Consider the following 27,749-nt stretch of genomic DNA (forward strand, 5'->3'; position numbering starts at 1 on the left):
AAGCCCTTTTCGGTACTGCCCGTGTTACTCCTGAGAGCTGCAGGCGGGTAATGAAGCTCGGGAGCAAATGAAATTATAAGATGCTGTTTAAGGTCTGACGTGACGTATTGGAAGCTATCGGCGCTGCTCAGAACCAGAGGAATGTTTGTTTTCTCAGTGAAGAATTACAAAACACTCTGCACGTGAACAAACAATCAGTTTGGCTAGCAGTTACCCTCTGTCCCACGTCAGCATCTCTATAAATCCTCAGCAGAATTCCCTGATTTTCAGCAGCGTCTCTTAAGCCTGTCTGCTGAGAGCCTGGGGCAGCACTGGAGCGCGTGTGGAAAGTTACAGCTGTGCCCTGCAGGCTGCGGTCCATGGCTGTTTCCTCAGGCCAGTAGGCTCCCGGATTTACTGCTTGATGCTATGGACAAGCGTGCTTCTTGCAGTCTCAAATAAGATCCGAAAGATGCAAGAAGTAAATAATGCGACTCTTGAGACACGATTCTCACGCACTGAAAATTTCAAGGCAGTTATAAATCACAGCTAAGGAAAGAGCCAGCCCTGAGGGTTTGTCTTTATTCTTCCTGTGCCATTTCCCATCATGGGTTAAGTGTTGCCAATGATGTTTCCTTTACCCTCTATTCAATGCAGTGATTGCAAATGGATTTTACCTTCCAGTGCTGTGTAGGGATTTGCTTATTATCAGATGACAGACCTGGATTTATAGTTTATTTAAACAGGACGCGAGATACAATATGTGTAGATAGGCTGCTTGAAGCCTGCTATTAAAGAGGTGTGCAAACCAGAAACATTTCTTAAACTGCTAGGAGAAAGGGTGATAAAGTTATTTCTGCATCCGTCTGGAGCGCACCAACAACGTGAGCTTTTGTCTAAAAGTGATTTTTAAACTAGAATCTCAGTAGATTCCACAGGAGGAAAAAGAAAAAACCAAATACACAAAGCCTGGTGCAATGTAACTCAAACTCCCTAGTATGAAATGGAAAAACTTGCCGCAGTGAGTGTCCCACGCACTGAGTCCAGAGTACAGCCTAAGTGATTCGCACCAGCAAGAAGCAGCAAGGGACAGAAGGTCACCTTTTAAAAGAAGGGGGTGAGCTGGCAGCCTTTCAGAGCAGTAGGAGTTGCACAGCTCCTAACATCTCAGATGCAGGCTTGTGAAGCTTGGCACTTAGTGTGAAGTAGCTTGATCAATTGTTCCCCATACCAAATGTTTTTAAGGACATATAACTTGTACTGAGCCTTTAGTTAATTGCTAGGTAATCACTAGCAAATCAGTGTGCTTTGTCATCTCTGTCACTCTTTGAAGGAGCACTATACTTCTCATCTTCTTTGCATTCCTGGAGCTTTAGATATTGCACAGTTGATACCAATTGTGATTGGATTTAGGTTTGCATCTTCAAGGACACCTACAGAAAAAGTATACGTGGTATGCATATTAATAAGCTTTGAAGAATATTAAATACCATTGTTTGCAGCTTAGACAGGTGATGGAAGAACACTTGAAGATTCAAGTATGGGTGCAGGAAATAAATGATTTTAGTATTTTCAAGGTTATTGTCTAGTTCTACTCCTTATTTCTGGACACACATCCATACTAAAATTCTTCATGAATGATTACCTGGTGTAGGATTACCTGGTGTAGGGAACCTGCTTTGGCAGGAGGGTTGGACTCTATGATCTCTGGAGGTCCCTTCCAATCCCTAGGATTGTGATTGTATGACTTCTGCATACTTTCCTGTTTGTGTTCATTCACAGATTTAACCAGGAACTAACCAAGAAAAACTGTAAATCAATACTTTTATTATTATTATTATTTAAACACTCTAAAACTGGAGAGAGCTCAGTTATTGGGGGAACAGAAACTGAATTATTTCTATTAATTCTGCACTTCAAACAGTGCCTTACCATTTCTACTGAACGTCTGTTTATAGCTTAGCACTGTAGCAGTTAGAATCTTTTTTCTTCAGTTACTGATGTCATCTTCAACTTTTTTTGTCTGCACTTTCACCCCTAGGTGAAACCTCAATCTCTGCCTGGTAGTCCAGCCCCAATCTGGAAGGCGCCTAACTTCTTAAAGCAAAATGGACCTTTATAAAGCAGATTTAAAACCATAGTGCATGCAGGTAATACCTGCCAGTAGAAACTACTGGTTGTCCGTACCTCCTCCTGTGGTCATTTCTGTTGCCTGCAATTAGGCAGAACTCAGCAGAGCAAATGTCATAAGAGGCTTGCCTTCAAAGTCAGCGTCCTGAGCAGGTGACTGGCCTGGTACAGAGATAGGATGGTAGAGCACATGGGTTAGGCTGGATAATGGCAAATTCAAGATCAGCTCTAAGTTTTTCTTAGTAGACAAACTTCTGTACGTCAGTGCAAAGTTGGCTGTCATGTTCCTGAACAAGTGTGACGCTCTTAATGGCCTACTTCTAGCATCCTAATGCACATTTAATATTATAGGAAATTATTTAATAGTTTACTTATCTCCCTCTCCCACCAAGTGGGTCCAGAAACACAAGCCAACTTGATTGCGTCAGACACAGTCACTGCACAGTACTGCATGTAACCCTTCTCTGGGTCAAGAGAAGCAATTTTTAGGAAATCTGTGTTTGTGACTTCAGTATTTGTTTTTCACATCACTGAGAGAGAGAAAATAGAAGTAACTTTCTGCATCTTTTAACGCTTGATTTTTAGATAAAAGAATTCTTGACTCTGAGAACTGCAAACCTTTGCAACTTGGGAAGATAGCAGTTGTTTTTCTTTTGACACGCTTCTCTCCTGTGCTTGGGAATCTTTCCTAAACGGTCACGAATTTAAGTGATAGATCTCACAATACTCAAATCTAGGATTTTAACACTACATTTTCTGCAGGTGAGATGTTAGCTGGACTGGAAACTGAGTACCTCCCATTGCATCCCATTGAGAACATATTACAGAACCACAGAATTGTAAGGGTTGGAAGGGACCACAGAGATCAGAGTCCAACTCCCTTGCTGAAGCAGGTTCCCTATAGTGGTTTATGCAAGAAAGCATCCAGGCAGGTCTTAAGCATCTCCAAAGAAGGAGGTTCCATGGGCTGTCTTGGCATAAGCTTTTCCACATGTTCACGTGGAGCTTCCTTTCTTCCACTTTATATCCACTGCCTCTTGATCTGTTGCTGGGCACCACCAGAAGGAGCCTGGTCCCATCCACTTGCCACCAGTCCTTCAGATATTCATGGACATGAGCAGTTTTCTTGCATGGAGGAACTCAAATGGCTTACGATCCAAACAGAGCATTGCTAAGACAGGACTAATGCTTATGGTAGCTGGATCCATGCAGTGGGTTAGATTATTCTTTCCCTTGCTTATGTAGTGGCTTGCATGCTAGTGGCCAGAATTAACAGGAAACCACAGCTGCTCTTATTCATTGCACTGACAGCTGGCTGAAGAACTAAAACAAACCAAAGAGTGTACAGGAAACGAAATGGCTGAATACAAATGACTCTATTGAAAAGTATCCGCACAGTTACTATTTAAAATAATGAATCTTTGTAAATAATTTCTTCAGGTTCTGTGGAAGGCATACAGTCGGTTAAGCTACTTGTTCATGCATCTGCTGACAACTGTTTTCCTTCATAGGTTAGCATGAAGGACTAGATTAGTGAAAATAACCATTGTGCAAATACGAGTAAGCTTATTGAGTTGCTACCTGCTCAGTAGTATGGAACTGATTCCATGTTTGCTAGGCAGCACTTGCTGTGGGAATACAGCTGTAAAATGGTTTTAAAACTTTTTAAAGCCTTTTCACGTTAGCTGACTGCACAACGGACCTGTTATCAATGAAACCAAATAAATCTGAGTTGGGAAACAGCCTACCTTTTGTTTGTGCTCACCCAGCTTGCCCCGAGTCTTATCTGCTTCCTCCGTTTAGAGAAATTTTAAAATCTTCTCCAGTTCCAGGGTTGATTCTGACTTTTACTTATATAGGGGTCTCAGAAAACTTTGAGATATGTTCCTTTAAAATTCTGTTTATGATCTGTATTAGAATACAGATGATCTATTTCACTTGCTCAGTTGACGTGGAGTCGGATGAATCTGATGATTTTCTGTATGGTGCTGCTTTGGCTGGTTCATGGAAGGAGATTTTTTCACTATTAAGAACTATCCTATTTTCTGGTTTTGGCAGCTTTTCTTCTGCCTATCAGCATTTTTCCTTCTTACTCATCCCAAGTTCATGCTAATGAACTTCATACTGCATAAGGTGACATCTATTTGTCTTACCTTTGCTGCAGTTTCTTCATTGCAGCAATCTATGGCTAAAGCTAATCTCAGCATCCAGTCACCAAACAGCTGCATTTGTGCACATAACCTTGTTTGGACAGTACGCACAGATGCTGGTAGCCTTGCCTGCAACAGACCAGTACAGTCCCTTGAGTTGGCTTGGCTGCCATGACAAGGTTTACTCCCTTAAGTGGGAAAAATAAGGGATAGTAATGTAAGGCACCTTTACTTCAGTTTTTACTTCAACTGTATTGATCTGGGGTTGCTTTGCTGTTTTGCTTGAAAGTTGAGGTCGTATCTTTGTCCCAGTTGGTCTTAGAGGATAAGGTATGGAAATGTGTTTCTTAGGGTCATATAAAAGATAGAATAATAAACAGACCATCAGCAACCTGAAATAAACCATGGAAACAGGTCTAATTTTGAAGTAGTCTGAAAGTTAAACAAAAAAAGGGTAATTAGCCTAACCCTGATAACATTTGCAGTGTTAGAGCTATAGCTTATACAAGTGCCTTATTTTCATAGGTTTCTGTTTTCTTATTGTAGGAAAACAAATTTTTAAGTTAGACTAGTAATGGATATGTAGATAAGTTGAAGAACGAAAAAAAACACCAAAAAACACCAGGATAAGGAATGTGCAGCCTATGCTCTTGTTATTCTTTTCTAAACTAGTTGCATTTTTCAGTGGACCATTAGCATTGTTTTTTTGCCATTGATACTCCAGTAGCAGGCTATGCCTCCTTCTGGTTTTTAATCTTTTTAGTCTCTGCTTTCTCACACAGTCATCTCCCACAGTTTGTGTAGTAGCCAGCTTTGTCCTTGATTTAAATAGTTGTTTTCCCTTGCTACTGTTGGCTCTATTTATAGAGAAAGCTCTCAGCACTGGGCTTGCTGCATAAACACGTGGGGGAGTGAGGAAGGGAAACCTCTCGCCTGAGTTTCCCTCATGTTCCCTGGGTCATCCTGACAGGTATTCTATGCATCTCATTTGCATGAATTGCTTCAGCTCCACCTCGTTAGGATCTGAACTTTTAAGCACAGCATAGAGTCTACCTGCTTCATGCCAGCATGGCTTACTGTTTTGCAGCTCCGATGGCATCTGAACTGCCATGGCCAGCCTGTTATTTCCACCCTCTGCACACACCCATGCTGATGGTATGAATGTCTGCATGGAAGCAGCATCACTGCCTCTCCCTTTGTCAGTGCTTACCTACCACTACAGTGTCCTTGGGGATGGACATCATCATCCTTTAGGTAGTGCTGAGGTAGCTCTGTAGGCAAGATCCAACCTCCTAGCAGCATTCACCGTGTATTCTTTCAGGTAGGATATGCCTGCCCAGTGCTGAATTCACTTTTAAATGCAATATCTTACTAGTGCCCCCAGAGGTTTGTTGTAATACAGTATTTTTGGCTTTTCTCTGCACAGAATGAAATAAACTTATGTACATATATGTTTATACACATTTCAAGAAATAGAACAGCTTGTTAATAGTACACAGGGAGCTGTATACTGAAGAGTTCTGCCTGGTCAAGTATCTTAATGCTCACTGAAGAGATGCTTCTGAGCAGATCAGAACGGTGGGAAGCATATCTCCTGCCCCACGTTGTAGCTGGTTAATGCTGTACATGAAAAACCAAATACTCCTCCCTTGACAGTTAGTGAATTGAATTGAGGGATGAGTAATTCTTGGAGCTGATTGTTGAACAATATTCTTATTTTCCAGCACTGAATTACTCATCCTGCTTTGTTAGAGATTCGTCTGGAATTTCTTAGTCTTCCATAATTACTAATTTGTCATTGTACTGTTTACCACACTTTTCATATGGTTAAATAAGGTTTTTAGGGAAGATTAAAAGGATTGCTGGTATTTGTTTTGGACTTAGAAAAATACACTTCTTCTGAAAGAGCCTAAGGATTGCCTGGAAGATCTGTTCTGTGTTATATATACTTGTAGCTAATAGGCAGAGTTTGAAATTAGTACATTCCATAGTCTCATTTGTTTACTTTCCAAACTCCTTCTAAATGAAAATGATATACGTGATCTTGAGATGAGGAACTAAGACATCGCAATAAATGTTGGAGTTGATTTACGGATTCCGTGGGGTAGTTTGAACAGCACAGGCATTCTTACCGTATCTCTAGATATGGTGTCACCTCTGGGTGGGGTCAGATGAGCTGTTAACTCACATAGCCACTGCAGAAACCAGCGTTGCCGACTGGGAGAATAATACAGCCATAGCGAGTCCTAAAAAAGCTTCAGACAAGATCATAAGACTTGTTAGCTGTGTGCTATATAGATAGTATAGGATGGCTCTGTCCTGAAATGCCTGCTGTGATGAGCAAGCATTTTGCAGACAGAGGCAAGCAGAACAAATGCACCATCTGAACAGGAGTACTGACCTGTAAAATACCCACTTAAATTTCAAAGCTCAAATGATAATCACTACCAGAAGAGAACACTGAAGTCAGCGCAGGACAAAAGCCTCAGTTAGGCAAGAATAATTTAGTCTGAGATACAAATCTGTTCCGTGTTGTGGTGAAGCTGAGAGACTTGCTTAGATTAGCTCAGTGCAGGAGGAGCTGCTCTGAGTGTTTTGCTTGGTTGCTATGGCAATGCTTTAGTTTTGAGACTTGGCTTTGAGTGCTTCATGCTCGTTAGTGGTAAGAGCATATATTGGTACTATCATTTGACATCGCTGTGCTAGGAGATCAGGAAACAATGACACCAGCTTTCTTAAGTGTGTGGTATTACATTTCAACAGATCCTTAGGCATGATAGAAGAACAGTAATCGCCCTCCAATAGTTGATGATTCTGTACGCAGCATTTACTAAGGCAGCATAACACATGCTGAGTGTGATGGAACAGGCAGGAATCTATACAACATAAAATCTAGGAGGGCGTGTAGCCTTTTTTAAAACAAAAAGGTCTTTGTTGCGTGCCTGTTGGTACAGACCTGCTAATTAAAACGGTAACTGACTTCTATAGTCACAGCATCCAAAATGCAGTCATGCTGATAATTACTGCTTTGACATTTGTTTCAGAAAGTACCGTACTTTGAGAACTTTGCTACCTCTTTTTGGTAAAGTGAAGATGAATGCATAACATCTAAGAATCTAACTTTATATCATAAGCAAAATTTACTGTGACCAAAGTGAGCTTTGGGCTCAGTGCAGGAGGTAATCGGGTGGAGTGTATCTCCACAATACAGGTCAGAAAATGGAAGCTTTAAAAGCTAAGACAATGCAAAGCCTGACCTTTCTGCTGACCAGTAATGAAACAACGCTAAAATGAAAATATTTCCTCATATGGAATGTCTCAAGCATAGAAAAACAAACTCAGGCTTAGCACACTGTTTAACTTCTTGGGGTGGGGCAAGGAAGGAGAATTCTTAACTAGAACAAGAATCTGTATGTTTTTGCAACGAAAAGTATTTTCCATGGCAGTGACTCATACTGTAACTGGAGGCTTTCTTCAAATTATGTTGTCTGGCTAGCTTGCTGTGAGAGCCCCGAGTTTCCAGAGACTTATTGTGTGGAATGTACTAGGGTTCAAAAACCAGTAAGGCTTTGTAGTGGTTACTTTCACTGCTCATGTATTAAGAATCTTTAGAAGCAAACAAACCAAAAACAACCACAAAAAACCCACAACAATTCTTTATCCTTGTATGTGGTCCATTTTTAGAATCAGGCTGTTGAATGCATAGCAACACTGCCAAAAGAGCTATACAAATGAATGGCAATGCTCTCCTCCTGCCAAATTAGGAAGCTGTCAAACTAAATTCCACTCACATCTAAATAGAACAGAAATTAAGTCTTTTATCTCTGTGCATCCCCTCGCAGTTGGAATGTAGAGCATTCTCAGATGCCTATTTCTCATCAGTCCTACCAGCTTAGCACAGAGAACATCCCTGGTGAGAGGTGGGCCTGCTGCAGAAGAATGACAGCTCCTGAAAATTAATACCTAGCCAAGCCATGAAGCAGAACAAACTGTTGGCACATTCTCGATGTTATCCACCCATGCCACAAAGGGCAGGAACTTCCTGTCAGGGAACCAGAAACCCACACTGTGAGCTACACTCAACATCATAATAAAACGTTCTAGCAGATAAACTAGAATAAAGTGCCTAATGAAGTTGGTTCAAGTCAGATTTCCCTAGTCTCTCATTTACAACAGCAAGTCATGTGACAAGCCATTTCAATTACAACTACTTAAGGCTCAATTCTGCTCAAAATTGAAAGTTGCCCAGAAAAGGATAAAGCCTCAAATCTAAAAGCTGTCCCTATTCTGATATACGTATAAGGGTGACAAGTAGGTGTTTCAGCTGAAAGCACACTGATACTTTATTAGCCTTGGGCCTTTTTCCCTAGTTCACTTGGTATGAAAGTTTAATGTTTGTTACAATAAAATTTACAGCAACCTGTGACTGTACTGTAACTAAACTGGAGCTTCTGCGTGAGTCTTCAGTCAAACTACACTTTGTTCACCTGTTCATACTGTATCCTCCATATGGAGTGTGAGGGAGCTAATCTCTCCTTTTGTACTTTGGTTTCCTATTAAAACTGTACAAAGCAGCTATCCTGAACTATTTAACCTTCCTACTGATCCCATATGTCACTAAACGACGCATTGGGTGCCTGCAGGAGTAGTACTGGCATCATTCTGGCAGAACAGCTTTGTGTACATAACCTGGTGAAGTCTGAGTAACTATGTGGGCTGAATCAATACAGTGTCCTGGTTATGGTGAGGCTGGAGAGGCAGAGTTCACTCCTGCTCAGCAGGGTTTGGGGCTTCAGACTTTCCTGGCTCCAGCTATGCCCTGGAGCAAGCCTTCCCCAGAGCATACCTGCAGGGCCAGGCCCACCATCCCCAAGCAGGACAGTCAGTGACACTGGGATTTGCTCTTGCTCAAGGCTCCACAAAAGGTTAACTGCTCCTCTGAAAGATCAGAGTAAGAGGTGCTACCAAAGCAGATATGTTTTACCTTCAGCTTTTGTGTTGTGGTGGACTTCAATAGATCCCATATTTCAAAGATTACTTCCTTGAAGAGATGTTCCTGAACCCCAGAAGTAACACCTTCACATCTACTTAAGTCAAAAACTAGTTAATTTCCCTTTGGAGGCCACCCTCCCCCCATATACACACTAAATTTAAATTCTGTTCTGTGGAGGACTGGGCCTTTCTTTTCCCAATTGAACAGGCATAAGAAAGCAGAGCTTGGCCCTCGGTTTTGAGCAGCACTCAGTTCCTCTGAAACCGGGATAGTTTCCAAATCATTCAGGCTTGGCTTTCATAGTGGCACAGTGCTTTAGTCTGGATAATGTATGCTGGCCTTTTTCACTCTTAAGGACCTGAACATGGTCTTCTCTTTACATAATAAGGAATTAGTGATGCCTTGTCCTAGCATCTAAAGGACACTCTGTGCCTGCTACAATCCACCGTGAAACTTGGCACAACCTACTGCCAAGGATTTGGGAAGCTGAGAGAGGAGAGAATAAATCCTCCAGAGTTCTGTTGTCTAGTTAGTGATGTGGGAGAAACTTGGATAGGAGCTCACACATCGCTAGAGGTGGGTTTTTTTTTTTTTGCTGTCCCACGACATGGGGCATTGTGCTGGTCCTAAATTTCATCTTTAGAATGTGTATATGCAGAAGTCTATCATTTTGGCTAGAAAATATTTTCCACTATGCAACTACCACTATTTTAACATCAAATGCCATCTACTGGGGAGCTACAACCCATTTTTAGAAGATGATCAAGAGTCAGGCAGGTGACAGGTCTCCCTGCCACTGTGTAATCATCTCCTCCTAAGTTCTGAAGACCTTTGAAGGCTGTGATCTCTCATTTTTTTTGCACCCTCACTGCTGTCAACCCACAGCAGTTTGATTGAACTTGCATTGAGACCATTTGTCAGCGCAGGCTGCTGGATGACTAAGAGTAGGAAGCACAAGTGAGGGCAGTCTTTCACACAGTGTGGGGTGGGTGGCCTAGTCACACACGAGCTGGCTGGGATAGTTATTTCATCAAAATGTTTTGAACAGATTTGAATCAGAGGAGTGGCTTGCAGCTCTCTGTTACTTGGCAGCACTTAGTAGTCAGAGCTCTGATGCTACGTATGGTTTTGTTGGACTACAGCCAGCACATGGCAACTTAGCAGGAGCTTGCATTACTCTAGCAAGATTTTGATTTTAACATGTACTAGTAAGTTACATTCAGCTACACTGTTGATCTTGTATAAACAATGAAGTGCAAAGCTAAAGATCTTACAGAATGCTGGTTACCCTTATCAGCCTCTCAAGAACTCTACTCTAGGTTAACCAACAACCTGGTTTGTCTTCCTCTCGAGCTTGATTGCTTCTGTTAAACTACTTAACAGAATTGCTGAAGTCTTGAATTCTAGCTAAAAAAAGGAAAATAAATAAGTAGGAGAATGGAGAATCGAAGACTTAAAGCAATTAAGTTAATAAATACAGGCCTGAGGTTAACATTCTCAATTTATCAGCGTCTGTGAAGTTGTTCAGTGAATTCTTTTTTCCTCCTGTCTTCTGCAGGTATTCGTTACAGCTTGGATGTTAGTGTGGATGAAGTGAAAGCCTTAGCATCTCTGATGACATACAAATGTGCTGTGGTTGGTAAGTGATGATTTTTCAAGCAAAGATACAATCTTTAATTGCCATCAGCACTGAAAAGCATCTGAAGGATTAAGTTTTAGACACTGATCTGATTAAAATACTTAGCAAATTAGGAAACAAAAATATAGAAACCAAAACAAATTGCATATACTCCCTCTGCTGTTACTGATACCTAAGCCTGATTAAAGCTGCGTTTTCATTTACTAAGTCCAAATTCTTGTAGTTTCTTCCTGTATAGGTGCTTCTTCAACTCAGATGTGCATCAAGCTCTTATTAGTAAGCTGCTAATTTTAGGGGAACAGATAGAGGCTGTAAAGGATTTACACAGAAGCTGTGGAGATGGAGGTGTGATAAACTTTTTTTTTTTTTACAGGTTATAATAAAGTACAATTGATGCGTGACTGCTAAAGTATAGGGCAGGTTGGAGAGAATCTGTACATCATCTGATTGTAAACAATATCTCATTGAGCATAGAGGTGCATCACTTAGGACTACTAAAATTGAGATAAAACAGTAAAATATAAGCTGTAGCACCTCATGGAAATAAGTTAAGCGCAAAACCTTGCAACATAGAAAATCCAAACAAGGAACTTTGGAATTTGAAAGACAAATTTCAGGCTGCCCTTGAAAGATTTCCTGTTTTTAATAGGATCCAGATCAGATTATAGCTTACACTTGAGAAGACCTAAACATGGCAAAAACTCAATTCGCATCAGAAAAAAACCAAACATATTTGCTCACACATTATTGATGTGCTCTGCCTTTACTGTCAAAAAAATAAAATTATTTTCCTTCGCATTCCTGTAGATGTGCCATTTGGTGGAGCAAAGGCTGGTGTGAAGATCAATCCCAAGAACTACACAGTAAGCTTAATCATAGATGAAAAAGTTAACTGCAGTACTGAAGCCTGCCAGCTTCAGTACTTCAGCTCCTACTGGCTCTAAGGGTATTACTGACCACTTGAGGCTTCCTGCCACTTCTGCCTCTGTAGAGGCTGAGTTTAGCTTGTGCTTGCAATAGGTACAAAACAGATTTGTGTTTCCAAGGTTGAATCCTTCAGCTACTTAGTTGTTACTTTTTTCTCAAAGTCAGAAGAAAACAAGTAATTTGGAACCTGATTAGTAACAATATCAACTTTAAAAAAATAAAGGCTGACATTTAATTGTTTCTAGAAAAGTTAGTTTCTCTTCATATTGACAAATAGTGTTACACTTTGTTAAACCTTTTAATGTATTGCTCCAATGTAAGTGGTAACGAACCTGGCTTATAAAAAACTTATTGCAGACTTGCCTTCTTTCCCTAATTAAAGTAACTTGGATAGAAAAGATTCCTAAAGTAGAGAGCAGATATTCTAAGCTCAGAAGTCTGTAAGGATTTGTGCAAAGTAATTAAACTGCATTGATTACATAACGTAACCCCCAGGCTGGCTACTGCTGTCACTAGGTATAAATCTCTCACATAGGATATCAGATTTGTGTGATGGAAATCTATGCACAGGTGGTTCTTCCTGTGCTGCACTCCTAACTTGTCAAAGATCAGAATGTACAGAAAGAAAGTTAAACATTTCCTTGTACTGTCTGAATACCAAGGGTATGTTAGGAAATGGCATATAAACTGTATAGGCAGCACATGAATCATCCTTCTAAAAAAAAAAAAAAAGCAAGTGTGTCTTGGGCATAGGCTTTAGCAAGTAGTGATGAACACTAATGATTTCTTGTAATGTTTATTACATTTTCTCTATAGGACAATGAATTGGAAAAGATCACAAGAAGGTTTACCATGGAGCTGGCGAAAAAAGGTTTCATTGGTACGTTGCATACAAAATCTTTACAGTAAAAATTGTAACCTGATTTGTTGTTCATTAGGAGGAGCCACTAAACAATATGCTTAAATTGTATTTGAGATCTGTAAATAGTTTTGAAATAATAGTTCCAGCAAAATGCTGCCAAGAATTGAGTCATGCAATTTAATTGTAAAAGGAACTGTATTTAACTTTTCTTTGTGAGCTGTATTCTGCTCTGAAAAGCCACAAAAGCTGAGCTCACAGGATCCAAAATGACTCACATTCCTCTTAAAAACGTTATAAAAGTTGTGACCAAACCTGTTGCAATGCTAATTTCTAGTATCAAGCTGTTTCACTGTAACTGTAGTCTCAGTTGAGGCTTTTGGCATACATCTGAGGAAACAAAGGAAGGAAGTGGAAGGTCTACACTAGAGAAAGTTGGTGACTTCACCCATGACAACCACAGGCTGCAGGGGAAACACAAGCAAGAAGTCTAGGTGCCTGCTGTAACAGAACCTGTGGTTGTTGCTATGTAGTTTTCACAAGCTTCTTCCAAATACTTACAAAACAACTTCGTAGAGACTGAGTTGGATTTAAGATCTTGCTGAGTGAGACATCTTAAATAGGTTGTGTAAACGCTAAATTTAGTTACCTAGAAAAAACAGAACTTGCTTCTATTGCAACAGATGTGTCAAAGTACTCTCAAAAGCCTAAGAAAGATGTAATGTCTCTTGAAAGACAAAAATCAAATGTGTGTACTACAGTGCAATGGCTAGGAGTGGCCTATCTTCAATTTTTAAAGAAAAGTTTTCAACTCAATCAGATACAAAAAGAAAATTCTAATGCAAAAATAACAGCATGGTATACAGAAATCATACGTAAATATTGCCCTTCTTGTTACAGTGATGATCCGTAAAGTAAAACTGTGCTTTTGGTGGGTTATTTTACTCTGAGTTGTGACTTATCTTTATTTTACTGAGCATCTTGTGTGAAAGGTTGATGGTTTTGATAGTATTTTACGAAAACATGATACAACACTTAAAACTGAATCCGGAAGAATCAGTTCCTTGAGTAATGAACAGAGGATTAAGCAGGAGTACAGCTCTCCTCTGCCAAGCCCTGTTCAATTCCCAGGGGAATCATGTTTGAAGGTAACTATTAAGGTGTGATCCTTAAGAGCTGTTTTCACTGGTGCCAACAGGTCCTGGAGTTGATGTGCCTGCTCCTGATATGAGCACAGGAGAGAGGGAGATGTCCTGGATTGCTGACACTTACGCCAGTACAATAGGACACTATGTAAGTTGTGAGCAGAGGCTTTAAAGTATGAAAACTTTCTTAGTCTTCGCAGAAATATTTAGATCTAGAAATTTATTACCATTATGCTTAAACATATAGTTTTATTTGATTATGTGGATCTAAATGTATTTTCAATATGTATCAACTTAATTGATACAAGATTTTTAGGGTACAGTTGAAAAAAACAACTTCAAAAGGCTAACGCTTTATATATTTGGCTTGTTTGTATCTAACTGTGACTGTTCAGCAAAAATAATGTACAATTCTTAAAGGTATCATTCTGATTTTTTTTTTTCCCTTTTCTACTGCTTGCTCCTAATTGTTCATCAATGCTGTAATTACAAACTTCAATTTGCTAAGTATTGGTTTGATAATAGTGGCTGTAGTCTTAGAAGTACTGAAATATTTCACTTTCAGACTACTGAACTGACAAGTGTTATTAAATAAAAGCTTTGATTTTGAGCACTCCAGACCATATAAATAAGTTCTAATTTATTAGTGTAACACTAAAATAAAAACCCACATTATATGACCTTCATCTTTATGTTGCTTTATTCGCACCTGTTTTGACTGTACCAAAACTATTACTGTTTATTAGGCAAACTTTAATATTGTATATTTTTGGCAGATAGGACAAAAAAATTCATAAGTTATTTAAAACGCTGCTGTTATGCTATCCAATCTTTCTTGCTTCTGTTTCAGACATTTTCTGGTATTTCAGTAGGTCATACTTTCCTAAGGAGTCTTGCCATAGCTTCATACTTGGGTGTAAATATGCTGAGCAACTCATGTTTGCCTAACCAAATGGCTTTTGAATTGTAAAGATGCTTTCTTTTCACTTTTTGCAGTCATTTCAAAGAGTTTGTCAGTACAGCAAGGTATATGCACCCATTAGCAAGACATTAGAGCTACCTGACACACATTGCTCACTGGTATATCTGTACAGGACAAGCCTGCCTTTCCTGAGAGAGTAGGCCCCTGTCAGAATTCCTGCCCTTTAATAGCAGGAGGAGGGGATGGCATGCTTTATTCTAGATCTGAAATACAATACAAGTTAACTTATGGGAGAAAAAAAACACCTTGAGGAAGAGGCCATAGCTTGTTAATTAATTTAAATAGCATGTGTACAAAGCTTTGGGGTCTAAAACATTACTTCTTGCTTTTTGTTACTCGCATGTAAATGTTTTAAATACAATTTTGGAACTGAAGAAGAGCTGGAAGATGTCAGGAAGACTTAAAAGGTGCAAAGTGACAGCTTGCTCCCCAGTTACAACTTAACATTCCAACATTTAAGGAAACTGTGTGTAGGCATTCCGTTTTAACATCTAACTCGCTGCACTGAAATGCATCTTCCACTGTAATGCAATAGCATTGATCTATTGAAAGTGACATGGAAGGCTTTCAGCACACAGCTGGTTTTGTTAATAGTCAGTTCATACACTATTTTGTACAGGAATGTGTTTTAAATCATGTGGAATATTACATATTGAACAAGGAAAAGTATTTCTTATTCTTTTCACTCAGTCACATCAGCTTGTTACATAGTCCTGTGCATACATATATCCCTGAAAAAAGCCACTACTGAGGATAAAGTTACAATTTGAATTACACTACAACAGCTCCTTATTCCTAGGCTCTCCTTGAATGGCAGCGTCTTATTCTTGACCAAAAACAATTGAGAGGGTTTAGATGCATTTTTCTGAGAAGTGAATTAAAATTTAAATAAAATTGAAAGGTTAAATCAAGTGTACTTCATTTTCTGAGGTTGACTCTACATGGAAAACAGTAGCTATAGTGAGACTTGCAAGCTATTGTGGAAAATGGCCAGGTATAGAGAAAGAAGGCAGCACCTCTGGCACAGCTGCAAGAAGTGATCTATGAGAAGATGAGAAGTAGTTTATAGAGTCATTTGAAAGATATTCCTGTCTGATTCAGACAGCAAGAACTCAAATTGTGACTGAAGAACTATGAAATAGATTGAAGGGACCAAGGCGGAAGGAAGGAAGCAGGCTAAGAGACAAAAATGACTACTGAACAAAACTGAAGCTAACTATAACTCAGGAAAAAAAAAGGTGGAAGCTATGAAAAGAACTGTATTCACTGGAGTGGAAAGATTACTCTGGAGAATGGGAGCTGAGATATCTACAGACTTGATTAGTTAGTGGATGCACAGGATGCGTGCACTGAGCTTGAAGTGAAAAGGTAAAATCAAATAAAAGAATTAGGTAGGGAGAGCATGTTTGAAACCCAACATATGAAGTCAGAAAGTTGGAGGAGCAAGGAGAACACTACTGCACCAGAGAAAAGGGTTGAGGGTTAAGATACAGGCAAAAGTTCAGAGTGTCTGAACTTTACCAGCTAAGTTCAGAGACTAATGCAGAAGTCTTTAATTCCAGCCAAAAAAAAAAGAAAATGTATAATCTCATTATAAGAATCATGGAATTGCTTGAGTTGGAAGGAACTTCAAAGGTCATCCATTTCTGACACTGTGCTGCAGGCAAGGCTGCAACCAATGAATCAAGCACTAGATCAGGAAACATCAGGTCACCCAGGGCCCCATCCAACCTAGCCTTGAACACCTCCAGGGATGGGGCACCCACAGCCCCTCTGGGCAACCTGTACCAGCACCCTACCATCCCCTAAATGAAAAATTTCCCTCTGACATCAAATCTACATCACCCCTCTTTTAGTTTAAAACCCTTCCCCTTTGTCCTATCACTACCTACCCATGCAAATAAGGGAGCTTATAAGTAGGAGAGAAAATTTCATTATCAGAAGGCCTTCTCTTCTCCAGGCTGGGGTGTGCTAATTTTCCACCCCCACCCTCTCTAAATTGACATTGGTTTGTGTAAGTGACTTTAAAATAACTGGAACCTACCCTCAGCTCATGCTGTGTTTTCTTGCCAAACCATGCAAGTCTTTAACTACCACGTTAACTGTTCCTGAAAATCCATCTCAAGTTTCCAGATCATTGAACTGAATATGACTAAAGTTCTTGATTAAAGTCATCCTTTCCACTCTTCTGTACTTCCTGCCCCCAATGTCTGATATGGCATGTGAAGGGACTTTAAGTATTCTCTCCTGTATGATGGAAGACTGTATAAAAACTACTTCCTCCTTTGTGAATGCATGAAGACAAAAAAAATGCATTTTCAGCCTAAACAGAATGAATACTTGGTAGTACTTCAGAACACTGAATTCGTTCCCTTGCAAACCACCACACACAAATCTCACTTATAGTGGATATGCCACCAGAGGGAGCATACAGCTTTACAAGAGAAATGCAGCTACATCGAAGGAAATTGAATTAGTAAATTTACGTCAAATCCACCATCGCTTTTATTGCTTTCAGAAAGGGGCTGTTAAATACTTAGTGCACTATCATTTTCAAACAGTTCTAGCTTCCATTATGGCTCTAGTTGTTTCCTGCCATTTTGCCACCACTTTTATCTGCTCTTTTCCTTCCTCTCACCAAGCATCTTGCACTCAGGCCACTGGCATGCAAATGTATTTGGCACAAGTATTGGGAGGGAGCCTCCCAGTGTCTATGCTGCTGGCAAAAGAGAAACCCATCCGGCTGCTGGCAGACTCATTACTGTGGATTCCCTTTCATCCCTGCTCTTTCACTCACATTAGGTGCCAAGGCACTGTCTGACCATGCCTCCAGGGTGTGGGAGCATGGGAACCGGTGGTGACAGAAGAGACAGAAGCCCAGCAATGTGTAGTTTAGGAGAAGTTTTTTCAAACTACTAGTTTCAACTGAAAATTTCATTCTGGTTTTAAATAGTTTACTGTTTCCTTGGCTGACTGTTTAGCACATATGAAGTAAGAGAGTCTTGGTCATATATACTGTTTTTCTGAATGAAAGCACTAAAATATCTTACTTTCCTGTATGATCTTCATACCGTAAATTTTCCCCAGAGATCAAATTATACCTGTATTCTTCCAACAGGAAGGTATTGGACACGTAGTTCGTAAGCTGAATTTGTTATAAAGGAACACTAAACACTGCTTATAAATAATGAACTAGCTTTAGTTGGGACTAGTACAAGAATGTTTGAGCCCTTTAAAAAGCTGAAATGTCAAGAGTAATAATGAAAAGCGTGGCTATAATAGGAGTGAATATTGAAAAACATTTCTCAAACCTTTTTTGATTTATTAAAGATCTTCTCTGTGCTAACAGTGCAATAAGATGTCACTATAATTAGCTGCAATTTTATAGTAACACATGCACTTCAGTGCAACAGAAAATTTGCAGAACAGGTCCAATTATGCAACTTCCCTGACATCTGCAAGAGTACTTGTGAGAAGCTGCTCACAAAAGCCGAGGAAAGAAAACCAATTTACAAACCAGATATATATACACTAAATTATATTCCAATTCTCTCAACACCTGTTTCCCCTTATCCCTGAGGTGTACGAAGTTTCCCATTCCAACTATTATTTGCCTACTTCAATGACTCACGACTCCTTCACTGTTTTACAGGATATTAATGCACACGCATGCGTAACCGGTAAACCCATCAGCCAGGGTGGGATCCATGGACGGATATCTGCAACTGGCCGTGGTCTCTTCCATGGAATTGAAAATTTCATCAATGAAGCATCGTATATGAGTATATTAGGAATGACTCCAGGATTTGGAGATAAAACATTTGCTGTTCAGGTAATTTTTTTTTTTTCTTCTTTCAATGGCAGGGAAAAATGTGATGAAGAAAGTTTCAACAGAGCTACTCTTAAGAAGGGCTGTAGCAATAAACCCTGTTAGCGTTTTATGACTTCTGAGTTAACCTTTACTCTCAAAGTTTAGAAATGCTTTTCAAGCAACACAGGTGCCCTTTCATTTGGACTGTTTTATAAGAACAGGCCTTATAATGGCACTGTGTGGGCATAGAGCCAAAACTCCACTCTTTATGAGCATTGGCTGCAAAGAGCAAAGTGAAACACTATTACAGGAGTTCCAGGAACTACTGCACGCTTTTAAATGAGCTGTGACACTTTTTCTGCCTACACTGCATTTATTGTAATAAAAAACATGAGGGAGAGAAAAATTCTCATTATACTATGGAATGAACAATTGGAAAAGTAAAAAGCCAATACATTACCCTAAATTTTTAGGGTTGAATATTCATTTTCAGCATTCGTAAAGCTTCTGGTGGCTCTAATTGTTGGATTATGAAAGGCTCTGGTATTCAGTAACACTTATTATAATTCTTAAAATTTTAAAGAAATGTTGTGTTCTATTCACCAGCTTGGAACAGAAAGCTAAATATAGGATTTGCAGGATTGCTTTGTTTTGAATTGTCTTTAGTACCATTATGTCAGTTCTTAGAAATACTGTAATTGTAACCTTTAAGTTGTCTTCTAGTTAACCAGTGGGCTCACACAAACATCTCTGCCCTGCACTGAGACAGCATCACACTACCCCTTCTAGAATATTGAATAATGACTTCAAGTTAGTTTTGTGGAGGGCTGTAGTTTTTTTTTATTCTAACAGAATGCAGGATTACCTACATTTAAACTACCTGTTTTGTACAGGACAGCTCTAAAAGCGTTAAAGAAATAACATAACCTTTCACATTAAAAAACCTAACAGGAAGCTATATTTATTGTTTTTCATTCCAGGAGAGTTTTATACTTGTAAACTTTAGACAAATTGAATATTTCTTGGCCTGCAAGTGTTTGTTAGAACTCGGAATGGTTATACAAAAATCCATGAATTTCTCTGAAGACCACACCATTTATAGGATACATAGTTATAATTTCCTCATGTTGATAAAATACCATTTTGAACCTTTCACAGTAAAGTTAACAATTCCCTTGTCTTTATCCAGTACAAACAACTTAGCACAGTTTTGCACTGCCAGCTAAAATATGTAATTTCTACAGTAGCATTCAGACCAGCAACACACAGATTTCTTCCATCGTTCCTATGCACGTTATCAAATGCTAAGATGTACCAATAGATAAGGAACTATTTACAGCTTTTCAAATCTATATAAACCCTACTAATAATCTTTTTAGCTGAAATGTTGACTATTTTTCCTCTTTCTTTTCACTTTCAGGGATTTGGTAATGTGGGCTTGCATTCTATGAGATACTTGCACCGTTTTGGAGCAAAATGTGTTGCTGTTGGAGAATTTAATGGTTCTATATGGAATCCTGATGGGATTGACCCAAAGGAACTAGAAGATTACAAATTGGTATGAAACTTAGTTATGCAGAAATACTTCCGTTTTTGCTAGCTCTGCAAACACATAGGATGACTATAGACTGGTATGAAATACGTAGCTTGCTCTGAAAGTAATGCCTCATATAACTACCCTGACATCTGCTGAAAAAGCAAGCTGTAGGCAATCCAGGAGGCCCCTGGAGTCTATCAAGAATAACTTCCTGAGCCACATAATAGACAGTCCCAGTAAGGGGGATGCAATGCTAGGCCTGTTGCTCACCAGATCAAGTGGACTGATTAGTGACATCAGGATTGGAGGCTGCCTGGGCTGTAGTGACCATGTAACGAAGGAGTTCCCACTCCTGAGGGGTATCAGGCAGAGTACAATCAGGAAGCTTAATTTTAGGAAAACCAGCTTTCAGATCAACTGGAGCTTCAGTTAGTCAACAAAAATCCCCAGGACATCGGAGTGCAGCAGAACTGTCAGATCAGAATTGCAGACCTCAAGAGATCATTGAGTCCAACCGTCCACAAAAGCAGGCAGCCTACAACAGATCACACAGGTGGGCATCCAGACAGGTCTTAATAGTTCCATAGAAGGAGACTCCACAACCTCCCTGGACAACCTATTCCAGTGCTTCATCACCTGTATCATATGCAAGTTCTTCCACATTATTATAGAGCTTCCTAAGTTCAAGTTTTAGGCCATTACTCTCTGCCCTTGATATTCAAGGAAGCTTTTCTTAGGGCATGAGAGCTCAACACCCCCTGGTGTAGGAAGTCAGAAAAGGAAGGCAAGAAACAGGCATGGCTGAAACGGGACCTGCTGGTCAAACTGGAGAGCAAGAAGAAAACACATAGATCGTGAAAGCTAGGAATGGGGAAGGCCAAGGCCCAGTTGGAACTGAACTTGGCAAGGGGCACAAAGAAGAATAAGAAAGTCAGCCAGAAAAATAAGGTCCATAAGGGCGTACCCTCCCTAGTGAGCAACACAATTGGAGTAGTAACAACAGACAAGGAGAAAAGAGGTATTCAACATTTTTGCCTCCATCTTCACTAGCAACTGCTCTACACGCAACCCTTGAGCAAATGGTTCAGAAGGTGGGAATTGGAGGGAGAAAAAGTAAACAAAAAAAATCAGATTCACAGCAGCCTGAGGATCCTAAGGATCCAGAGGGGTCCCAATGACATGCATCCCAGAGTCCTGACAGAATGGGCTGATGAAGTTGCCAAGCCATTCTGATGACATTTGAAAAATACAGCAGTCAGGTGAAGTCCCTGGTGACTGGGTATAAGGCAATATAGCCTTTAAGTAGGGTAGGAAAGATGACCAGGGAACTACTGACCTATTAGCCTTACCTCAATGCCAGGGAAAATAATGTAGCAGATTCTCCTGGAAGGTATGCTAAGGCATATGGAAGAAAGGATGGTGATAAGGTACAGCCAGCATGGCTTCACCAAGGGCAGGTCCTACCTGACCAACCTTGCTGCTTTTTATGGTGCTGCAACTGCATTAATGGACAAGGGAATAGTCACACACATGATCTGTCTGGACTTCGGTAAGGCCTTAGACACAGTCCCCCATAATGTCATTCTCTCCAAATTGGAAAGATATGGATTTGATAAGTGGGCAGTTCAGCGGACAAGGAACTAGCTGGGAGACCAACGAGTGGTGGTCAGTTGCTTAACGTTCTGGATGGAGATAGTGACAAGTGATTGAAGAACCCCTGAGGGATGCATTTTCATCGGTGACATCAACAGTGGGATCAAGTGCACCTTCAGCACATTTGCAGATGACACACCAAGCTGTGTGGTGCAGTCAACACACCTTGGAGACGTTCAAGGTCAGGTCAGTCCAGGCTGAGCAAGCTGTAGATGTCCCTGTCCATTGCAGGGGAGTTGCATTAGATGACATTTAAGGGTCCCCTCCAACTCAGACAATCCTATGATTCCACATAGAGTTCCTAAGAGGGTTATTTCAGGTGTCATCTTTTACATGGGGAGCATATGAATGTCTCCACCCCCCTTTCTCAGAAAGCTGGAAAGACCCTCAACTAAATGAAGGCTGTCACTTTAGTACTGAATTTTCACAACTGGTATTTCTGAATTTCATGTGATGCAAATTATCCTGTGCATAGCAGACTACTGGATCATTTGAGTATTTGAAAAAGATTACATTTGTCTTGTATTTTAAGAGTTGAGAGAAAAAGCAGGTTTTTTTTAATTCCAGAACCCAGACATTTATCAGTGTCTTTGGCCAGAGAGCAATTACCCTTAATCATATTGGACTGAGGTACAGTACTCGTAGATAAAATGCAAAAAGCAAGCTAAGTAAAGATAGCACGTATCATCCCTATCTTTCTAGAGTTGTTGTTTCTTCCTTCTCTCTTCAAGTTAGAAAAGTAAAGGAAAGTAAACTGAGTACATGCGCTAAAGCCACCCTGGTTTGTTTCCTTCCAACAGCAACATGGGACAATCATGGGCTTCCCTAAAGCACAGAAGCTTGAGGGCAGTATTCTGGAAACAGACTGTGACATTCTCATCCCTGCTGCAAGTGAAAAGCAGCTGACTAAGGCCAATGCTCACAAGGTCAAAGCAAAAGTAAGTTGGAGAACTCAAAAGCAAGTGGAAAATAGAGAAAGCCAGTATAAATACTAATATTTAATAATATGGACAGAAACATACAGTCAAGTTAGCAATTACTCTGTTGTGATTCCTTTTAGATTATTGCTGAAGGCGCCAATGGACCTACAACTCCTGAAGCTGACAAGATCTTCTTGGAGAGGAATATCATGGTTATTCCTGTAAGATTCTTCTATGACCTTTGATTTTCATTAGTGAGTAATATTTCAGTGAACTATAAACAACAAGCGTTAGTGTTGCTCAAGATTTGTAATAATTACTTAAAGAGACTTCATTTACAACTCTAAGTGCCCAGAGATAATTACATGAAAGTTACACGTTCAGAAGAGGTAACTACCCACAGTTGTCGTGTGAACCTGTAACTTGGCTTGTTTGTTTGTTACCTGACATTTGGTCACCTAAGTAGGCCTTCTTTCTTTGCTTAATGGACAAGTTAACACACTGGCCAGTTTGTAAAAATTTGTCTGTGGCTTGAACTCCCAACAGAATTGTTTGTTGCAGACTATGTAGTGTAAAAGTTGCCTAGATGGTAACTTGAAAGAATGAGATCTAGAAGTATGACACCATCCTCTTCAACAAACAAAGAGAGCATCCTGATCAAGTAGTATACCTAAAAGGCGTGGCTGGTCTATCTTAACTCATTGACTTGGCCTAAAAATATATTAATTCTGTTAAATAATTATGCTAAAATGGAAAAGTCAAGCATTCCTGAACTTTGTATATTTTCAAGTCAAGTCCTCCTTAAATCAGTAGAAGTAATCCCTATGCATCAGAAGAGATATACTTTGTCAAGCAGGAACAACAACTGGATTGTCTTCCCATACTGTGGCTTAGTATTTTGCAAATCATAGTTGCTTCTCCTTAGCAGGATAGAACTGTCTTTATCTAATGATCACATGTCAACACACTTACTGCTTCTTTGCAGGATCTTTACCTGAATGCTGGTGGTGTAACAGTATCCTATTTTGAGTGGCTGAAAAACTTGAACCATGTCAGCTATGGCCGCTTGACTTTTAAATATGAAAGGGATTCAAACTACCACTTGCTCAGTAAGTGCACAGTTCTACTTTCATTCACTGTTTAATTGGTGGGATGGAGTACCAAACAGCAAGTTTCCTATTTAGTAGGAAACAGAATTAAGATGACCCTTCTCTCTCAGCCCTGCTCCCAGAGTCTGCATTTCATGCCATGGAATGCTGTAAGATTTGGAGACAAATCCTTTTGTTAGTTGTCCTTTCCTTGTCATTGCCTCTGCTTTTTTTTGTTTGTAGTGTCTGTACAGGAAAGCTTGGAGAGAAAGTTTGGGAAACATGGTGGAACTATTCCAGTTGTGCCTACAGCAGAATTTCAAGATAGGATATCAGTAAGTAGTTGCTCTGTTTGCTTTTTTTTCTTTAACTGTAGCTGTATCCTGATATTATAAGTGCAAAGTTCTACCTTAGTACTGTTAGCTAGATGTCCAAACAATTGAAGGAAGCAAGTGATCTGACCTGTTTAAGAATACAGGAAGTATGCCTTTTTTCCCTTTTATTTGGCCACATGTGAATTATCTCCAATATTGTTATAAAGCTACAATTTTAATACAGACTCATTTTCTTTGTTCTGCTCATGAAGAAGCAGGATTGCTTCTGACAGATCCTTGGCAATACAGGTGAAGTATTTACAGGTAGGCCAGTAGTCATATACAGAAAGAAGAACGGCACTCACCCAGTTGGTGAAGGGGATCTGTGGCTATGCATCATTCCTTCTCAGGAACCAGCCTGGGTCAGAGATGTTCTCTGTTCAGTGGCTGGCCCTTACATGGAGCCCAGAAAGGCTCCATTCTGGTCACATGGGGAGCACAAGTGCAAACAATTTGCCCATGCTCCCTGAACCAGCCAAACCCCTTCACCATGTGCTCAATCAATCATGACCTAACAGTTCCCCTACTGTGTTCTGTAGTGTTAGATGGGTATTTAAAGTACTACCCTGTTTTCAGAATTAGTACTCTCCATAGTAGCTGTTATGGTGCTGTGATTTGCATTTAGAATGAAAACAGTGTTGATAACACTTGTGTTTTTGTTGTTACTGAGTAGTGCTTGCACCCACCTCCTATTAGAAAAGTATCAAGTACCATCACTTTTTGTACAAACAACTCTATGGCAATTTGGGTATTTTCCATCTATTACTACCTCAGATCTCAGGAATTAATCATATGAAAGTTGCATGTTACTGTTCACCTAGCATTGTGTTGCTCTGAGAAACTCTACCACCTCCATCCATTTTTCAGATAGAGATGTGTGGATTTTTTTTGTAACTTGGGGAAAAGATGAGGAAGGTTTTCTATTGGTTTTTAAACTAACTAGTAAGTGTTTTTTTTTTCCCCCCAATACTTTTGTCTACAATATACTTCATATTTCTGCTGGTTAACCTGATCAATACATAGATTCTATGATCTCTTTGATTCCTGGCTATCAAAGTCTGTCAAGCATTTATAACAAGAAATAATGCTTCAGAGACTACCAGAATTTGTTTTGGAAGCCTTGTTAATATTGTTTACCAGTGTTTTCTAACAGCTTTCAACAAGACCAGAGGTGGGGCACTGGCACACTTACCCAAAGAAGCTGTGAATGCCCCATCCCTGAAGGTGTTCAAGGCCAAGTTGAATCAGGCCTGGTCTGGTTGTTGGCAGCCCTGCCTGTGGGAACTCAGTGATCTTTAAAACTGCCTTTCAGTGCAAGTTAAATTTGACAATTCATTCAAAGAACTCATACTACAGATAGCTTCATTTAGCATTTCTGTAAATTCAGGATAATACAGACAAGATTATAGAATATTCTTCTAAGACTTAAATTAATGGGCAAAAAAAAAGTCATCTAAATAAAGTGTTATCCAGTGTGTACCAATACAGGGTGGGAAAAATCTTAGTACAAAATAAAAAGTTGTGAGCTCGTCTATCTGAACTCAAAAGGAAGATCTGAAGGTAACAACAGAATGTAGAATCATAGAATTGCTCAGGTTGGAGAAGACCTTAAAGATCATCAAGTCCAACCACAACCTAACCATACTACCCTAACAACCCTCTGCTAAATATGGCCCTGAGCATAAGCTTAGAAATGCACAGCAATTAGAACACAAAAGCAGTGTTAGTAATCATTCTGAAAGGAAAAGAAGATCGGCAATATAAGACTGATAATGCCATAATTTAAGTCCAGAGTGTGCCTGCCTTCTCAGCTCTGCATGCAGGTTTCATCTCTGTATCTTATAGTGTTATAATGTAGACAGTTCAGAAAAAAATAGTCAAAGATACAGAAGTTCCACATGTATAAAACAACAAACTACTCCTATTAACTTGAAATGGTAGGGAGATAGTAAATGACAAATTGAGTGATGTGAAAATGGATGGATAAGAACAGCCATCAATGGATGGAAGAGTGAATGAGAATAAGATGCTGTCAAACAGAACCAATAAACAATCCCAGCAGTCAGTCAAGCTGCAGAATACGTTGCCAAGGGATGTATGGAAAATAAAGTGATTATTGGTGTAGTGTTTTGTTGTTGTTTTTTGTTGTTTTTTTAATACATAAGCTCATGAGAAGGTAAGGCAAATAATCAAGGGGAAAAAATAAACTACAAAAACTATCAAAACATCCCTCCCTTCCTAAATCAGGGAAGGTATGCATGAGCTTGGTTTGCTGTCAGATGACAGGAAAAGACTGATCTAGTATAGTGCTGGCACTTGCAAAACTGTTATACTGAAAGAATAGCATAATAAATACATTCAGTAGCATGAAATCATTACTGTCACCTCTTCAAAACAAGCCTTACAAACTGGCCTAGTAATTTCTACAGACCGTATGAGTATTTGAAGGAAAGCATCTGTTTCATGAAGCCAAGTCTCAAATTAGTAGTAAGTGACAGTAGTCAGAATGATGGAACACTGACACTCTAACATCCCAAGTCAGGCCATTTCATTTATTTATTGCTCACTGCATTTCATTTCAAGGGGAACCAAGTCATTCTGTAGCTGCACAAAGCTAATACACTTCAATCTATGAATTGAGAATCTACGCCCTTTCTAAGCCTGTCTTCAAAATAACTGAAATAACTTCTGTAAGTTATTAATTCTTGAGAGTCTTTGTTTAACATTTATGACATGTTTTGAAGGCTGAAAGCAGTAGTTACAACATCACTGAAAACGCTAGCATTATGCAATTGGAAGCTAGATTTCACTGACTTGCATCTAAGTTTCTACAGTCAAATTGACCATAGTAAGCACTTCAAGTAATAGCAATGGTAATTCAGTTTGTCTTAACATCAGTCAAAAAAAAAAAAAAAGAGAGAGCATGCTTCAGTAGCTACAGGAATCTTATCTATTTTTCTTAAAATAGGATTAGTACCTTCTTGTACGCATGAATAAGTCCTGACTGTTCTGTGTATTGTTGCAGGGTGCATCTGAGAAGGATATTGTCCACTCTGGGTTGGCTTATACAATGGAGCGTTCTGCTCGAGTAAGTATTGCTTTAATAAATCTGCGTGCAGGAGAAGGACTTATTGCTTTGCTACATCTTTTTAAAAGCTGTTTCTCACATAAAACAGTGAAACTTCTTATGATAAGTTCTTTACAATACCAGGAAAAGTATTACTTGGAATACCAATAGTCAAAAACAGGAAAAAATGTGACTCACCCAGCTGGTGATGTGGGTCTCTGGCCATGGAGCACTCCCTCTCCAAAAAGGACCTTCATCAACAAAACATTCTCCCCTCTGAGGCTGGCCCTTAAATGGGCTGGAGTGTTGGGGGGATGGACCTAGGGTCCACCACTTCTAGTCACCTGAGAAGCACAAGTAAATTGCCTGCAGTGGTGCTGCCTGGGCCAGCCATACCCCTTCACCAGGTGCTCAGTCATCAGTTCATGCTGTGACCCAACAGTTCCCTGACAAATGTATTCTGCAGAATTTATTAGGTACATATACAGTTTATGG

General features: G+C 39.7%; 1 protein-coding gene and 1 long non-coding RNA gene across 6 annotated transcripts in view; one reads left to right on the forward strand and one right to left on the reverse strand.

Annotated features, from left to right (window-relative positions):
* GLUD1 (glutamate dehydrogenase 1) overlaps nucleotides 1-27,749 on the forward strand; it is a 30,475-nt gene that overhangs the window by 892 nt on the left and 1,834 nt on the right. The window contains exons 2-12 of the mRNA XM_031602463.2: nucleotides 10,811-10,891; nucleotides 11,699-11,754; nucleotides 12,635-12,698; nucleotides 13,876-13,970; nucleotides 18,457-18,636; nucleotides 20,036-20,173; nucleotides 22,606-22,743; nucleotides 22,866-22,946; nucleotides 23,711-23,834; nucleotides 24,057-24,148; nucleotides 27,213-27,275. Coding sequence (XP_031458323.2) covers nucleotides 10,811-10,891; nucleotides 11,699-11,754; nucleotides 12,635-12,698; nucleotides 13,876-13,970; nucleotides 18,457-18,636; nucleotides 20,036-20,173; nucleotides 22,606-22,743; nucleotides 22,866-22,946; nucleotides 23,711-23,834; nucleotides 24,057-24,148; nucleotides 27,213-27,275 — 1,112 coding nt within the window. The remainder of the gene's footprint in view (nucleotides 1-10,810; nucleotides 10,892-11,698; nucleotides 11,755-12,634; nucleotides 12,699-13,875; nucleotides 13,971-18,456; nucleotides 18,637-20,035; nucleotides 20,174-22,605; nucleotides 22,744-22,865; nucleotides 22,947-23,710; nucleotides 23,835-24,056; nucleotides 24,149-27,212; nucleotides 27,276-27,749) is intronic.
* LOC116234709 (uncharacterized) lies at nucleotides 1,186-27,688 on the reverse strand. 5 transcript variants are annotated; one of them, XR_016468649.1, is made up of 5 exons: nucleotides 8,223-8,989; nucleotides 6,392-6,514; nucleotides 4,486-4,691; nucleotides 4,263-4,388; nucleotides 1,186-2,271 (listed from the first exon to the last, which is right to left on the reverse strand). It is a non-coding gene; the product is annotated as an uncharacterized LOC116234709 (long non-coding RNA). The 5 variants fall into 5 exon arrangements; XR_016468650.1 differs by having other exon boundaries at nucleotides 1,186-1,412; nucleotides 2,167-2,271; nucleotides 4,263-4,691; XR_016468651.1 differs by lacking the exon at nucleotides 8,223-8,989 and adding an exon at nucleotides 27,453-27,688 and having other exon boundaries at nucleotides 4,263-4,691.

The sequence above is a fragment of the Phasianus colchicus genome, chromosome 8, assembly GCF_987193195.1.
Source record: "Phasianus colchicus chromosome 8, bPhaCol1.hap1.1, whole genome shotgun sequence".
Lineage (NCBI taxonomy): Eukaryota > Metazoa > Chordata > Aves > Galliformes > Phasianidae > Phasianus > Phasianus colchicus.